This window comes from Dreissena polymorpha, chromosome 1 (assembly GCF_020536995.1).
Source record: "Dreissena polymorpha isolate Duluth1 chromosome 1, UMN_Dpol_1.0, whole genome shotgun sequence".
Classification (NCBI taxonomy): Eukaryota; Metazoa; Mollusca; class Bivalvia; order Myida; family Dreissenidae; genus Dreissena; species Dreissena polymorpha.
In genome coordinates, this window is record NC_068355.1 from 119,555,783 (window position 1) to 119,573,492 (window position 17,710).

Consider the following 17,710-nt stretch of genomic DNA (forward strand, 5'->3'; position numbering starts at 1 on the left):
AAGCTCTTGGTTCTTTATGTTCTATATTTTTTAATGCGCACTATTTAAATCATACGATCTTATTTGTAGGGTTTTAACGAAATTCACGATGAACATTGCTATTTCGATGCTTTAATATGTTTATTTATAATATTTGTGCATTTCAATTGTATTGATATACAATCTTAAACGTGAATTGACAACTAGTGTCTATTCAACGTCCATACCGTGTTTTTTATATTGAACCATGGGATAAGCTCGGATATTATATTATAAGACGTCTTATCTTTAATGTTTTGTAAATGTATCTATTAATATCGTTATATTTCAGAACACGCTAACAATCATCTGCGCTGTATTGACTTTGATTGATCATGCACCTGATGTAACATGCCAAACAGCAGCGAATGTAAAGGCTCTCAAACAAAAACTGTTCGTCGCGGATGCCTACGACTTAAAGGTCCGACCCACTGATAATCAGTCCATGCCGATCGGTAATACTTATGTTAGCTATTTTTTTCATAATTATTCCGGACTAGTGTAGGATGTGTAAAATGAATGTCATTAGTTATTTTTTTATTTCCTTTAATACAACTTTCTTAAGGTCTGGAATCGTTAAAGAGAATGCGCATTTTTTCGACATAATAAGAAATTCATCTATTATACATGTCAAATACTAAACTGGTTATACGAATGTTTCTTAAAATACAGTAAAAAATTAACCTTACCGGGTGTTTCATGGTAATTATGAGAAGCAATACACTACTATCGCTGCGATAGTGAATATATACTGCAATCAATGTTTATAATCAAGCAAAACATAACTCAAGACGGTAGCGTAGTCTAAACCTACTTGCTCGTGCTTGGCAACGTAGAAAATTACGTCGTCAACCTATTTTGTATCGGAAAAAATACATGGACAAGATGTCGGCAGACCAAATGAAGAAAATGAAAAATAAAATATAACTATATTTTGATCATAAAAAACAGCTACTTCTCTCCGAAAATTAATTGTGTTCGTTACTATTCAATGCTCTGATAAACAAAATCATAAGTGTAATTATCTTATTCAGGATAAATATACTTTCGCTGAGTATTAAGCCTTGGTATTTGGAGCCTTTTAGACGCCCTCTTACATATCAACAAATCCAAAATGCCTTCCACTCTCGTATAGAATTGTATTTCCAAACTTACACTGTGGTCTGTCTCTGCTGTTAGACCTGGCCCTCCAATTGTGTAGCTATCATGCTGTAACACATATTTGAAGACTTGCTCCAACACTTCTACAAAGCGAACATATGCATCACTCCTTTGAAGTGTTTTCAGTGAGCTACTGAACGCTATTTTTTTTTAAATTTGTTCTCTCTCTGAGTACTCACCTGCAAAGTTGTACTCAAAGTTATAAGTAAGTTACATTCCGTGCTCAAAAAGCAAAAAGCAAATAAATGCCAGTGAACACAAATCAACTATGCTTGTCTTTTTCGATTTCTTATAAATAATGTTGTTAAATTCCAAAGTTGTGTTAGTAGATAAATGTTCTTATTAATGCAACGTATTGCATTCCTTTTTAAATCGGCGCCTAACAACGCGAGGTGTCTTACATATGTATTATCCATTACAAATAATCATTCAAGTCAAGAACAGACATCGATGTGAAATGTTGATACGTCAAAGGCATCTTTAGTTTGTTTATTTGCCCACAGAGATAACAGTCGACTTGTACCTGTTGGCAATAAATGAAGTGAGCGAAGCCAAAGAAACGTTGAAGACAACTGCATTTTTACGTGTGGTTTGGAATGACGCGTTTCTACAATGGGATCCGACAAACTATGGTGGTATAAAGAGAGCATTCTGGCTACAGGTAAACATAAAGCATAAATTGTGTGTCTGAAAATATTTTGGATACATTTATCAAATTTGCAACAAATGGATTCACGCGCTGTAACCATTTGAATGCATTCTTTCGGATCATGTATTTAATAAATAAGCTATATTTAATAGAACTATCTTCTATCTAGAGTTATTATACATGTTCAGTATATTATATTGAGTTGAGCCCCCTTTGATTGTTTTTAGCAAATAACCACACAACGAAAATCAACAAAGTGGAACAACTGCGTAATTGTCACGGAGCTTTGCACTCTGCCTAACACCCGTCTATCCTAATAACAATGTCAGTGTGTGTCTTTACAATTTGATCCGGACACATTTAACATGGCTATACAAACGCATTTAACAATGAGAAAACTCAGATATTTTACAGCTGGAGTAAGATGTCTTTGCAGTGCCATCTGCGTTATGTCAACTGACCGATTTACTTGCTTTGATTCACAATTCTTTTACATGTTATGAATGCCTTGACTGTAAACACATATGGTGTTAAAAGCCAGAATCGCTAGGTCCTTGTATGCATGCATGAAGCTGGTAAATATTTGATGGTTTAAATGTTATGAGCAGGTCCCACGTACCAGATTGTGGACTCGAAGCCGGATAGACCGAATCTGTTATTGTACACCCATTTACAACTTCTAAAATGAAGTATGGGTTTGTTTGTTTGAGTAGAAAGCCGTCTTGAAATCTCAACACTTAACCGCGTATCCATCATTTGCTCATTCCTTGAACTAGGTTGTCGGGTTAAAACGAACATATTTATAAGCTCTTTTTCAATTTATTTTGTGAAAGTCATTCTTGTGGGATTTTATCGCAAAAATATCATTTATGTAAATGACGTCACAAGCTGACGATTTTCGCCGCAAAACCCGACATTACACTACACCGTTCTACATTTGCTTTAACCCCTGTTTATTTCCTGATACAACGCTAATTAGTCTAGTAGGAACGGAGGTCCACGGTGCATGATCGGAACCCCTTTTTAAAATATGCTGATGCTGTTCCAAATTGTCTTCTGTAAAAGAAAACTTTTGTTCTCAAGAATTGTTTATGCCCACGGGGTCTAAATCCAAGATGGCCGACCAAAACATAGGTAATACCGTTTTTTCGCAAATGACATCTTGGCGGCCATCTTAGATTAAGACCCCGTGTGCATAACAAATACTTGGGAACAAAAATAATCTTTTACCCAAGAAAACACAGTATATAAACCAATTGTATCATCCCCGGATGTTGCGATGTGATTGCCATGGTGAAATGAATATTTGGCATACGCGGGTTGCCAGAAAGGTAAATTATTTTCCTTTTTTGTCATTATGATGGTCTTCAAACAGTTATTAATATTCAGATTTGAATGCAGATTTCTCGGGCATGCTGTTATATATTGAAATAAGGATGAAATGCGTTACTGATCACCGGACATCTCGTCAAATTGTCATGATCTAGTTTTGTAACTCTTTGTTGTACTGGCGTTTTAACAAATAAAAAGAGCTATTTATACATCAGATGTTAGATTAAGAATGTGCACTTTCGATCTGTACACCTTTTGTTTAAGTATTCTTTCTTACATCAGATATATGCATTTGATACTACACATGTGTGCTTTTACTTCCGTATCAATTATTGCATAAACTGAATCAATCATTTGTATGATTATAGCGATTATTATGTATCAATTATTGGGATTTTCAATATGTGATTGAACTTAACATGTCATTATTTTGTCCTCCTAAATGTTTTAAAAACATACGAAACAGTTTCATTCACTTCATTGATTACCTATGTTTAACACTGGCGGTTAGACTTGGTAAGAAACGACGTTAAAATGTGTTATCTATAAATAGATAGCTTGCACACACGTGCATGTACAAGTGTTGGTTAATACAAGTGAAGAGACTGTGGAGATTTTGTAATACTCTTTTTCGGTTTAAGGAATATAATGTGCAGGTATTTCTGTTCGTTATTTATGTTAAATTTATTTTAGCTAAAACTTCGTTCTATATTAATATTGTAGCGAATTTGCCTGCCTTCGATCAGATTGTTAATAATAGTAGAGTGTAACCATTGTTCTATACGGCATCGTCCTCTTACAGTTATTCGGATAAAATAGATCGGACGCTAGCATTTCAATTTGGGTACTACACATATTTATATTCTGAAATTAATAAAACAGTTTGCACTATTGCCTTACAATATAACTTTGTTACTGCATGACTATATTTGGTAACTAACTAATGTGAATCGAACATTGTTAAATAGTATCCCATTGCTGTTTCATAAGGATGAAGTAACTTAGTTTCTACCCATTTTGTAGAATAGTTTCGTCTAGGGTATCACGTGAACTTGTCTGTATATAAACAGTGGCTTCTCTGCATAAGATTGATTTCGAAGTTGGTTCTCAAAGCGTACACATTGAACAATACTAGGTAAATAACTGTAGCTTTTCTGTCTACTGAGTAATTCCACATTGTGGTCGGAAAAGTGACAGAACTAGTTGTTAGCAAGGGCTTGTCTGCTGAGTAATCCAAGGTGGAAAAGCGACAGTCTAAATCTAATACTAACAGTTTAGGCTTTGACGTTCGTCTATGCATAGTTTTAGACTAGTTTCATCCCTAGTCTCAAACCAGTTTCATCCATAATTTCAGACCAGTTTCATCCATAGTTTTAGACTAGTTTCATCCGTAGTCTCAAACCAGTTTCATCCATAGTTTCAGACTTGTTTCATCCAATGTTTCAGACTAGTTTCATCCATAGTTTCAGACCAGTTTCATGCATAGTTTTAGACTAGTATCATCCGTAGTCTCAGACCAGTTTCATCCATAGTTTCAGACTAGTTTCATCCAAAGTTTCAGACTAGTTTCATTCATAGTTTCAGACCAGTTTAATCCATAGTTTCAGACTAGTCTCATCCGTAGTTTCAAACCAGTCTCATCAATAGTTTCAGACTAGGCCCATCCATAGTCTCAGACCAGGCTCATCCGTTGTTCTTATTGATTGGTTTGTTATATTGACCCGGTTTTGTTGATTTCTACTGTGATTTATTGTATGCACCAATCATTGTTCCAAATCCTACGTTTCTTATCACACTGGTAAAGCAGCCAGGCGAAAATATTATATATCCTTAGCCAGCGTGAATTTCAGTCTGGTTAAAGTCACCTTGCACGTTACAAAATTTGGCACATCACATATGTCAGACAGGGAACCAGCCTGGTCCCACAGCAAAAGAGGAGCCCTCAACTACTGCAAAGTATGGGGTAAAGGTTAAGCCAGCCACATTCGATGGGGTCGGAGCATGGGCCGACTACAAGGCGCATTTCGAAGCCTGTGCAAAGCTCAACGGTTGGGACAGTGACCAGAAAGCAATGTATTTATCCGTGTCTCTCAGGGGACAGGCACAGGGAGTGTATGGGAACTTAGCATCTAAGGATGCCACTTATGAAGACTTGGTACGGGCGCTTGAAGAGAGATTTGCTCCACCTAATCAAACTGAGTTGTATTGAGTGCAGCTTAAAGAGCGGCAGCAGCGAGCGACGGAAACCATGGCGGAACTTGGCCAGGACATTCGCAGACTGACCAACCTAGCCTATCCAAAAGCGCCTCAAGATGTAAAGGAGATGCTTGCAATGGAACAGTTTGTAGACGCACTAGTGAACTCAGAGATGTGCCTGAAAATTAAGCAATCAAGACCTGTAGATCTCAATGATGCTGTACGACATGCCGTCGAACTTGAGTCGTTCTACAGGGCTGAACGTCGTCAACAAGGCATGGTGAGACCTACTGTTACTCAACCTCACTCCAGTACGAAAGAGATGAGCGACATGCGAAACACAATAAAAGGTTTACAGAAAACGATCGATGAGATGAGCAAACGTCCAAGAAATGTTTACTCGGATAAAAGACAAGGATATAGGCAACCGTCTCAGCGCACCCAAACCTATCCAAATTCTAGCAGACAGAACCCGCCTATCGCTCATCTGAAATGTTTTATTTGTGGATCAGACCAACATCTTAAGAGAGATTGTCCCCAACAAAGAGGCTTTAATAATCCCAAACACAACGATATGCCATCCAACGTCAGAAAAACTAGCATGATTAGTTCAGCAGGAATGTATGCGACGGGACAGGTTGATGGTCGAAATGTTGAGTGTTTGGTAGACACGGGCGTCCACACTCACTTTGATATCATGCGATATTTGGGATCTTATTAGGGATAAGCATCAGCTGTCGAGTTTTGAAACACCGCTAATTAGTGCAAGTGGGAACAACTTGACAGTTAAAGGGAGTACAGAGATCGCAATTGGATTTGCAGGGAAGTTTTATCCCATTAGAGTTGTGATTGCTGAGCTAGACGTCGACCTTGTTATGGGTATCGATTTCATGAAAAACCACCAAGCTATGATAGACGTGAATCAGGATTTGCTGGTATTAGGTAAAAACAAAATTGAATTGCATTGTATTGGGAAGGTCGGCTGCTACAGAGTAGTATTGTCAGAAAGAATTGTTGTTCCGGCAAACAGTGAGGTCATCACGACTGCCAAGATAGCGGATCATGGTGCTGATAGCATGAAATTGGGAATAGTTGAACCAAGTGAACGCTTTGTTCAGCTGGGAAGGGGCCTAGTGGCTAGAACCCTGGTTGAACCAAAAGAGACTATACCTGTGAGATTAGCCAATGTGACTAACGAGGCACAGACCTTCTATCCGGGTACCAATGTTGCGACGATAAGTTCGGTCAATGAGGTTCAAGAATCATTAAACAAGAGACAGACTTATGGTAGTTTGCCAAAACACATGCACGATCTTTTTGACAGAGCTTCGGTTGGATTATCAGCAGATGATAGAAATCAGGTCATGAAGCTTTTGCAAAAATATTCAAACATATTCTCAAAGCATGATACAGACCTTGGACGAACAGGGATCATAAAACATCAGATGCTAGACCAATAAAGCAACCTCCACGACGTGTGCCAGTACACATGCAATCCGAAGTGGATGATCAGCTTAATCACATGCTGGAGAACTGACATCATTCGACCAAGCACGAGCCCTTGGGCAAGCGCCATTGTCCTTGTCAATAAGAAAAACGGTAGCAAAAGGTTTTGTATAGATTACAGACGTTTGAATGAAGGAACCACCAAAGACGCGTACCCCTTACCCCGTGTAGACGAGTCCCTGGATCAGCTGTCTGGCGCGACCTGGTTTTCATGCGTTGACCTAAGTTCGGGATACTGGCAGGTCGAGATGTCCGAGCAAGACAAACCCAAAACAGCATTTGCGACCAGAAGAGGTCTATTTGAATTTAATATCATGCCGTTTGGTCTTTGCAACGCGCCGGCTACATTTTAGCGCTTAATGGAAATCGTTTTGGCAGGACTCCACTGGAAGATATGCCTCGTCTACCTCGACGACATAATAGTGACCGGAAGGACTTTCAAAGAGATGGTAGCTAACCTAGATCTGGTGTTCGGTCGGTTCGAATCGGCAGGCTTGAAACTTAAGCCACAGAAATGCCATCTATTTAAGAGAGAGGTAAATTTCCTAGGGCTTGTCATTAACAGCTAAAGCGTGAGCACCGACCCTAAATAGACAGAATGCGTCAAGAACTGGCCCACTCCTCAAAGTGTTACAGAAGTCAGATCATTCCTAGGTCTCTGTAGTTATTACAGACGGTTCGTTCAGGATTATTCTGAAATAGCAAAACCCTTGTAATAAGCTTACCGAAAAAGACAAACACTTTGTGTGGTCTGAAGCTGCAGAGACATCATTCAACACGTTAAAGGACAAACTTACCACGTCACCTGTTCTCGCTCACCCAGACTTTAGCGTGCCGTTTGTCCTAGATACAGATGCTAGTGACAACTCGATTGGAGCCGTTCTTTCACAAAAAAGTCGATGGTCGGGAGAAAGTTATCGCTTACGCTAGCCGCACATTGTCGAAGACAGAGAAGAGATACTGTGTGACGAGAAAAGAAATGCTTGCATTGGTATACTTTGTGAAATATTTTAGGCACTATTTATACGGTCGAAAGTTTCTCGTAAGGACTGATCATGGTTCTCTGAGATGGCTCTTGCGATTCAAAAACCCAGAGGGGCAAGTTGCTCGTTGGCTGGAGATTCTCTCAGCCTTTGATTTGGAGATCGAGCATCGTCCAGGACTAAAGCATAGGAACGCCGATGGGTTGAGTAGAATTCCCTGTCGTCAGTGCGGACTATCAGGAAGTATAAATATAGTTGATGAGCATGACACCGAACCAGCCAAGATAGTACGAGTAACAGCTGTGACACAAGACAGAGAAATGGACGATCTAAAGGAAATTCAAGCTAGAGACCACGATGTGAAAACTATAATGGCCTGGGTTGATTCCAAGTCAAGACCACCTTTCAGTGACGTGGCCTCAGGGAGTCATTATTTGAAGTCAATGTGGAATCAGTTTGAAACTCTAGACTTTCATGACGGAATTTTGGTTAGAAATTTGACACCCATTGAATCGACCAACGAGAATATTGCACAGAAGGTCATACCTGGCATACAGGCGGAAAGTACTCGCATATGCTCACGATATTCGATCTGCGGGACACTTGGGTATGAGGAAAACTTGCGAAAATACGACAGCAGTATTACTGGCCCGGTCTACGAACTGATGTGCGTACATATATTGCGGGATGTGAAACGTGTGCAAAACGAAAAGGACCAAACCGCACAAAACAAGCACCGATGCAAATCGTTCGAAGTGGCTATCCTATGGAGAGGATAGCTATGGATATTTTAGGAGAGTTGCCAAAAACAGAACGCGGAAACCGGTACATTGTAGTCATAGCAGATTACTTCACAAAGTGACCGGAATGTTTCCCCATGAGAGATATCGAGGCCGCGACGGTCGCTAAAATTCTTGTAGAGAAAGTAGTGACACGGTTCGGAATCCCAAACATTGTTCATTCGGATCAGTGGAGACAATTCGAAGGGAAACTGTTCCATGAAATGTGTAAGCTGTTGCGTATCGAGAAGACAAAGACAACGCCATACCATCCCCAATCGGATGGTATGGTTGAAAGGTTCAATAGAACATTAACAACCATGTTGTCTGCGTATGTCAACGAAAACCAGACAAACTGGGATGATCAGATACCATACGTGATGATGGCCTATCGAAGTTCAGAACACGAAACTACGGGAATGACCCCGAACAAACTGATGTTAGGACGAGAAGTTTGTACCCCTCTTGACTTAGCGTTTGAGCTGCCAAGAGAAGAAAAGTCAATCCCTGTACACAAATGGGTATGGGAATTACAGGAGAGGCTTGAGACGGCACACCAGATGGTCCGGCAAAATACCGGAAACGCGATGCAACGTCAGAAGAGAATACATGACAAGAGGACAAATTATGAGACATTCAAAGAAGGAGATAAAGTTCTAGTATATTTTCCAGTAAAAAGGTAGGGATGTCGCCAAAACTGGTATCGTTCTGGAGGGGCCCCTATACGGTTATTAGGAAGTTGTCAGATGTCGTATATGAAGTAGATTGCGGCAGAAATAGGACGAATCAAACAGTACATTGTGATAGGCTTAGACTTAGCGTACAACAAGTATTAGTAGGAGAGGATAGGGTTGATGGTCAGGTAGATAGCATGATAGATATCGAGCCTGGTTCAGAAAGTAACACGGTCGAGGAATTTGATGATCAGTTTGATCAAGCTACAGGTAGAGCTGAGAGTAATGAATGTGTAGATGAGCTAGATGATAGGGTGGAGGTTTCGTTTCATGGACGAAAGAGGAAACCTCCTGCTTGGACTAAAGATTATGTATTCTCTATTTTCAGTGGAAACATGACTGAAATGGCGAAAACCAAAACAACCCCACGGAAACCACTCTGTCCAATGTGCAGAACGTTGATTCCAGCTAAAGAGAGGTTCGAGGATCACTTGGTCAAGTGCGCCATGACTAAGGAGAATGTGATCTGTTGGTTGTGTGATAAGGTGTTTAAGAAGCAGGATTATTTGCAAAAACACCTTAAGATTCAGCACGGCATCGATAAGAAGGCCGATAAGAAGAAGTCGGAGGATGCAATGAGTACCTGCAGTATTGGAGATGATCCATGTGTAGAATTGGATTTCACTAAGGAGAATGAGGAACGGTTTGATGCAAATGATCAAAACATGAGTGTTGGAAATAAGGAAGTTGCGTTGAAGGAGTTGGATGAGAATGCTAATTTGGTCCTGAAAATGCCAATGCCGTTACCGCGCACAGTGATTGACGAAGATGGCTTAGAAGCAGCGCCTACGAAGAGAAAGGCCACGTCACCATTGCCTCCAGGGATCAAGAAAAGGGTAGAGACTGTTAACAGTGAAAGTTTGAAGAAGAAGTGTGAGATAATCATCAAACAGGACATGACTGAGCTAAGTAAGAGGCATAGCGTTACGGTTAAAGAGGATGGGGAGGACGTATTCGCAAACTCAGTTTTCATATTGGCCAGTACCTTCGAGCCAGAAACATCTGCCCGTCTAGTTTGCGGATTGAGCTCGGCGATAATGGACGTGTTAGGTGTGTATTCGATATGGAGTGATCTTCAAACTTCGTACTTTCATAGGGATACGAGCCCCTCATTATACTATGACAATGTTGAACCCTACTGAAGCGGATTGTTGTGGTTTTTTTTTAATTAGATGTATGTATTGAAAGTCAAGTTTTAACACGGTGGGAAAACATTTAAAAATAGTTCTGTAATTGTTTCGTTTGATTTTTTTATGATGTTGTTTGTTTTGTTTTTGATTATGTTTATGGTCTCGATTTTATATCTTGTATAGTTTCATTTATGCAGGTAGCACATAGAGTTTAAAACATTAAAAGTTCTCATCAATCATTGTTCGTTTATTTTAAAATCATGCACGGGACGCATGAAACCGGAGGCGTTGGTAATGTAGCAAATTTGCCTGCCTTCGATCAGATTGTTAATAATAGTAGAGTGTAACCATTGTTCTATACGGCATCGTCCTCTTACAGTTATTCGGATAAAATAGATCGGACGCTAGCATTTCAATTTGGGTAATACACATATTTATATTCTGAAATTAATAAAACAGTTTGCTATTATTGCCTTACAATATAACTTTGTTACTGCATGACTATATTTGGTAACTAACTAATGTGAATCGAACATTGTTTAATAGTATCCCATTACTAGTTTCATAAGGATGAAGTAACTTAGTTTCTACCCATTTTGTAGAATAGTTTCGTCTAGGGTATCACGTGACTAATCTGTATATAAACAGTGGCTTCTCTGCATAAGATTGATTTCGAAGTTGGTTCTCAAAGCGTACACATTGAACAATACTAGGTAAATAACTGTAGCTTTTCTGTCTACTGAGTAATTCCACATTGTGGTCGGAAAAGTGACAGAACTAGTTGTTAGCAAGGGCTTGTCTGCTGAGTAAACCAAGATGGAAAAGCGACAGTCTAAATCTAATACTAACAGTTTAGGCTTTGACGTTCGTCTATGCATAGTTTTAGACTAGTTTCATCCCTAGTCTCAAACCAGTTTCATCCATAATTTCAGACCAGTTTCATCCATAGTTTTAGACTAGTTTCATCCGTAGTCTCAAACCAGTTTCATCCATTGTTTCAGACTTGTTTCATCCAAAGTTTCAGACTAGTTTCATCCATAGTTTCAGACCAGTTTCATGCATAGATTTAGACTAGTATCATCCGTAGTCTCAGACCAGTTTCATCCATAGTTTCAGACGAGTTTCATCCAAAGTTTCAGACTAGTTTCATCCATAGTTTCAGACCAGTTTAATCCATAGTTTCAGACTAGTCTCATCCATAGTTTCAGACCAGTTTCATCCATAGTATCAGACTAGGCTCATAAATAGTCTCAGACCAGTTTCATCCATAGTTTCAGACTAGTCTCATCCGTAGTTTCAAACCAGTCTCATCAATAGTTTCAGACTAGGCCAATCCATAGCCTCAGACCAGTCTCATCCGTTGTTCTTATTGATTGGTTTGTTATATTGACCCGGTTTTGTTGATTTCTACTGTGATTTATTGTATGCACCAATCATTGTTCCAAATCCTACGTTTCTAATCACACTGGTAAAGCAGCCAGGCGAAAATATTATATATCCTTAGCCAGCGTGAATTTCAGTCTGGTTTAAGTCACCTTGCACGTTACTATATGCATTCATGATACAGCCACTGTTGCATGGCCTTTAGTAAAACGGTATGATATCGGTAATGCGCACACGTAAGTGTACATTATATACATGTGCCTATGTTTTGGAAAACAATGCAAATTCTAAATCATCCAAAATCAAGGTTACCCTTTCATTGTAAAGTTGAATTCTAAATCATCCAAAAACCAGGTTACCCTTTCATTATAAAGTTGAAGGAAATATCGTTGCTTGTTTCTCTATCAGGTCATACGTAATTTAACACAGATTGCCAGTACGAACAGTTTATGCTGCTGCTGGTGGTGTTGTTGTTGCAACACCAACTGTACTGATGATAACGATGATGATCATCATCATGATGGGAGTGATAGTAATGATTATTTTGGTGATTTATATTAATTTTCTGCATTTCTTGGGAGCATAAATATAGAACTAAATTATTGCTATTTTACAGAAACATGGCGAACGAGTCAATCGAAGTTTTGGCTTGGACGGCAGTTTTGCTACGATAAATTGTACGTCAACCCCTATGGAAACTATCTGTGCTGAAACACCACTTGACCTGAGTAAACACATGTCCCCCATCAGCAAACCAAAGGACAGCAATAACAATGTGCTGGACATGATTTGCAATGAAGATGTATCTGGAATAATTCCACAACATCAACGAACAATAAAATGCAATGTTTCACAACGGTAACTTACGTTCAGCTAGTATGGTTGTTAATTTCACAAACATTTCAACTTGATCTTCTGATTAAAGGTATTCCAACACCGTTGGAATGTTGCCGGATAAATATTCAACTGTTTCAATGTGGCGTTATTCAATTGCATCGGTCTTAACCACAAAACATGGTTATGTTTGCACTGCAGTCGATGATTCCAATAATGACCTGTCTTCAAAGCAAACATTAAGATCAGCTTCATCATTACCTCCAATTTCACTATTTTCTTCAAGCGTTCTGTGTACATCTTTAACTGGTGTTGTTGGCTTCGGATTTTTTTATCAGTGGTGGTTCTTGTTCATATTTTGAAATTCGTATTGTTTTTGTTTCATTAATTGGAATACTACTTGAAGAATTAAACTCTTTTGGTATGATTTGAAAGTCTTTGGAATACAATAAAAATTGTTTGTTGGTAGCACAGTATTTTGAGATTTATATTTTCAAGTTTCTACTTTCATGTTTTGATGTGCAGTGATTAATTGTGTGTCCGAAAACGCTAAAAAATCACTGTAAATGCATTGGAATTCTTCAATTGTGCCTAAAACAGACAAAATACAAGACTTAATCAAATATTGTTAATCACAATAAATGATACAAAATCTGCAAAATCGGCATAGATTTATCGCAATAATTGATACAGAATGCATACAATTTAATCGCAATCAATGATACAGCAACACTGCAATATATGATACAGTCATTTAAAAAACCAGCATGTGAATTTTAATCAATAACTAAGTATATTCAAAATGCCGATAGATTATATGTATCATAACAGTTATTTGACTTCAATTGCAATATATTACATGCAAAAATATGTATATTTCGATACATATTTTAGACACAAAAGGATATAGCAACATGTGTTTTCCAGTTGTCTTCGGTGATTTTCAATGTTTTCATAAACAACAACTTCTTCGAAGCGGATTTATACGTTCTCAAAGGAAACCTAATTCTGTACTACATATAAAGTACAGAGTTTACTTACTTTTTTGCAGTATTCATCCATTTATTTGTATCAAAATTAAAAGCGGTATATAAATATTGCCGTTACGCCACGGCAATCACATCGCAACATCCGGGGATGATACAATTGATTTATACATAGTGGAAAATGTAGATTTTCATCAACATTTTCAAATAAAATCTTAGAATCATGCAGCGTGAGCTCCTGATACTTCAAGAGCTCAATGTGAAAGATTTTAATACTCTTTGTTGATAAGTGATTTTTTATCTTTAATTTTTACTTTTATAATTAAGAGAAATGAATTTTATGTTTAAAAACAAAGTGCATGCACTTAATAGTATCGAAAATATAACAAATACATAAACATAACAAGTTAACAAGCCTAGTATATCTTAAATTATATCAATATGCACATTAGGCATTTTTTGTTTATATATTGTCATTTATCCCACCCACTTTTATTGTCTTACAAATCACAATTATTTTATCATAATCACATGAAATATTATATATTGATATTCATTAGTCCCATAAGTGTGTATAAAATGTTGTTAGGATGATAATTGTATCTAAACTGTTTTTCATGTACAAATTAAAACATGTCATGAGCACAAAAACACATGTTCTTTGTACCTTTTCTCATTGATGTAGTCATTTTTTCATACAATGTTCAATTTTTTTTACCGAAAAACTTATTTTTTAATAAGAATAATATGTTCTTAATTGCTTAAATTAAAGAGCTTAACAAAATCATGGAAAATATATGTTATTTGTGTCATTTCCGAAAAAAACGGTATTTTCTATGTTTATGGTTGGCCATCTTGGCGGTCATCTTGGATTTAAACCACGTAGACATAACATTTTTCTTGTGAACAATTTTTTCTTTAAAGGGGCCTTTTCACAGATTTTGGCATTTTTTAACTTATTCATTAAATGCTTTATATCGATAAATGTAAACATTGGATCGTAAAAGCTCCAGTAATAAATCAAGAATAAAATTATAAAAAGGAAAAGAACACTGCCCGGACCAGGTTTCGAACCAAGGACCCCTGGAGTCCTGCCAGAGTCCTGAAGTAAAAACGCTTTAGCCTACTGAGCTATTCCGCCGAGTACATATACTTGAAGTATTTTATACCTTATATAAGCAATCTTCGTAGTTTCACAAAATTTAACGACAAAAACAGAACTCTCCAAATTATTCAATCGTTTCGCGTTGCAACGCTTTATAATTTTTAGGTTTTAAAATCGTCAAAAGATGCATATAATGGCTATATTAGACCATGGTAAATGTTCAGTATTACTGTTTCCTCACAAATATCATAACTAAAACGAAAATTTGCGAATCTGAAACAACTTTTTTCAATTTTGTCAATTTACCAAAGCGTGAAAAGATCCCTTTAACCCAAGACAATTTAGAACATCATCAGCATATTTAAAACAAAGGTTCTAATCGTGCACCGTGGACCTCTGTTCCTACTAGACTTAATGGCTGATGAAGTGGAAGATACTTCTGCTTCAGCTTTTGCTCCCATATAATGGCTTTCTTCGACAGTCGATATGTAATAGATAAATAGAAACGAAATATTATATTCCTATAATTATTGCTTCTTGAGCTATCATTGAACAGGGAGATGTATGGAAGCCTGATATTGCATTAAAGAATTCCAATCTGGACTACAAAGAACTCGGTGTGCAGACGCTCAATATTATCAACAGCAATGACGGAAACATTTCATGGTATCCTTTCCACGTGAGTGACTATTAGTATGGTAAATTAATTATGTAATGGCCGCACATACTCCTGAGATTAGTTTTATTGAAAATATGTATCAAGAAGCACCAGAAGACAAATATTAATTGAATATAGTTTTGCGCAAATAAATGTGACAATATGTGTTTTGTTTCATATTTGAAGGTGTTTGAATCCACTTGTACGATCGACATCAAATACTTTCCATTTGATTATCAGACATGCTACCTGAAGTTTCAGGCTTGGAGTTACTGGAAATCAGAGGTAACTTGTATTTCTCATGAATGTGCAATCGTGTTTAAACCTTGGTACAGCTTTTTTGTCTATCTCACATACAAAGTACAGTGTTCACATTTACATTATCTGTATTTATAGGTTTTTATGGTGGGTCGATTGCATGGCATCGAAATGACCAGCTTCGAACCCAATCCGAGTTGGGAAATAATTGCCACAAGTTGGACAATTGAGGACGAATATGATGACAGTACCATAAGCTTTATGCTAAAAATAAGACGGAAGCCGCTGTTTTTTATGTTGTCTGTTATCTCCCCTATGATAATGTTAGCAATTTTAAACCTCTGTGTTTTCCTTCTGCCATGTAAGAGTGGAGAAAAGGCCGGCTATGCCATTTCGGTGTTCCTGGCTTTCGCTATCTTCCTTACAATTGTTTCTGAACAGTTGCCAAAGAATTCTGAATCCGTGTCGTTGATTTCGGTCTTTCTAATTATCCAGACAATCTGCAGCACATTGATTACCATCTTCGCACTTTCCCTTCTTCGAATGTCCAGTTTCGATGAAACGGTGGCGAAACCTCGCGTTCTTGTTTGCTTCATGCGATGTTTAAAATGCAAATCGTGTCACAAAGGGCCCAGTGATACGCCGAAGCGTGTGACAAGAACGTCAGATGAGTCGTCTACTTCTGACGTCGAATACTCGTGGACAGAAGTCGTCAACTTTCTTGACGTCGTGCTGTTTGTAATATTTGCATGCATCCACGTCGGATCGGCACTTGGCTGCTTTTTGCCAGCACAATTACACCTTTAAAATTATAAGTTTAATATTCAGTTCTATTTTTCTGTTTCGATAGAGGGATTGATTTTCGTTTCTTTTTTATTTTGCTTTTTTTGTTATACTCTGATATGCATGTATATATATGTTTATTTCAAGTATTGGGCTATCATTTAATGGGCCACAAAGGAACATGTAATTTGAACGGAGGCACAAACCTTACAATTATAGTAAAATATTAAAGATACGATACGCTGAAAAACAACAAAAAATTTGAAACCGCTAACAAAGCACATAAAATATCAGCATAAACCATCATATTTTTCCACCATTAGACGTGAGCTATACAGAAATCAGTATTTTGTCTGTTGATTTGGTCCGTCTGTCTGTACATAATATTATCCGCTTTCCTATTCATTTACGGACTCGATATACATTCACCAAATCGGTAATATATTAGAATATTGGGCGTTGTAATGCCCACACAATAACATGAAAAGGTCATACGTTAAGGTCGATATTGAAAATAAAGCTGTTTGTAAAGCAACGGGTTCAAATTAATTAGAACTTGCTGGCGTTTATTTATTTGGTGGTATATCGATACAGAATATCGTCGATGCGGATTTTGTTTTGCTTTTCAGTATTTTTTCGAAACATGTGTTAATATGTTGTTTTTGCAAAGTGTATTATAAATACAAAAATGAATGCACATAACCTTTTGGTAAGCATACGTATTGTTAATTGTTGTAGATGCATTGAACTAAAAATATGTTTTTTTCTGGTATTAAATTTGTCAGCTTTATTTCTGCAAAGTGAATTTGCTTGGCCAACGCCCAGAGTGTAGAAAAAAATAAAACTGTATGATTGCTTGGCTTGCAACAGATCGAACAAAAATAACCAACACTGATTGATAAATACGTGGCTACTTATCTCGATCGCAGTGTTTAATTAAAATATAACGATTACAACAAGAAAGAGCGCTACTGTTATACTTATATATTAAACTGTCCATATAAAAAAACGTAATTTGCAAATTGACTGCGTTTAAGTGATGTTATTTGGACCTGGCTTACACAATTGCTTTGTTTTCATGTTTTCGTAAAGGATTAGCCTGTTTTTTTTTCACCCGGTTCGCTATTTAGTAATCAATCAACTCCACTTAGACTCAGTCCGCTCCCTTATACGCATGTCCCCCCCCCACCCTTATACATAAGCATTTGTTATTCA

General features: G+C 37.5%; 2 protein-coding genes across 5 annotated transcripts; both read left to right on the forward strand.

Moving 5' to 3' along the window:
- Positions 1-314: 314 nt before the first annotated feature.
- LOC127847081 (neuronal acetylcholine receptor subunit alpha-6-like) lies at positions 315-17,285 on the forward strand. 2 transcript variants are annotated; one of them, XM_052378682.1, is made up of 5 exons: positions 315-473; positions 1,683-1,840; positions 15,353-15,475; positions 15,641-15,739; positions 15,851-17,285. In XM_052378682.1, the coding sequence occupies exons 1-5, from the start codon at positions 464-466 to the stop codon at positions 16,517-16,519; spliced, it is 1,059 nt and encodes a 352-aa protein (XP_052234642.1). In that variant the 5' UTR covers positions 315-463; the 3' UTR covers positions 16,520-17,285. The 2 variants fall into 2 exon arrangements, with proteins under 2 accessions (XP_052234642.1, XP_052234649.1); XM_052378689.1 differs by having other exon boundaries at positions 16,208-17,285.
- Positions 3,953-12,846, forward strand: LOC127847101 (uncharacterized). 3 transcript variants are annotated; one of them, XR_008033819.1, is made up of 2 exons: positions 3,953-4,004; positions 12,488-12,846. XR_008033819.1 is itself a non-coding variant. In XM_052378713.1 (2 exons), the coding sequence occupies exon 2, from the start codon at positions 9,694-9,696 to the stop codon at positions 10,498-10,500; it is 807 nt and encodes a 268-aa protein (XP_052234673.1). In that variant the 5' UTR covers positions 3,975-4,004; positions 9,687-9,693; the 3' UTR covers positions 10,501-10,656. The 3 variants fall into 3 exon arrangements, 1 of the variants encoding a protein (XP_052234673.1); XM_052378713.1 differs by lacking the exon at positions 12,488-12,846 and adding an exon at positions 9,687-10,656 and having other exon boundaries at positions 3,975-4,004; XR_008033820.1 differs by lacking the exon at positions 3,953-4,004 and adding an exon at positions 10,858-10,909.
- Positions 17,286-17,710: the final 425 nt, after the last annotated feature.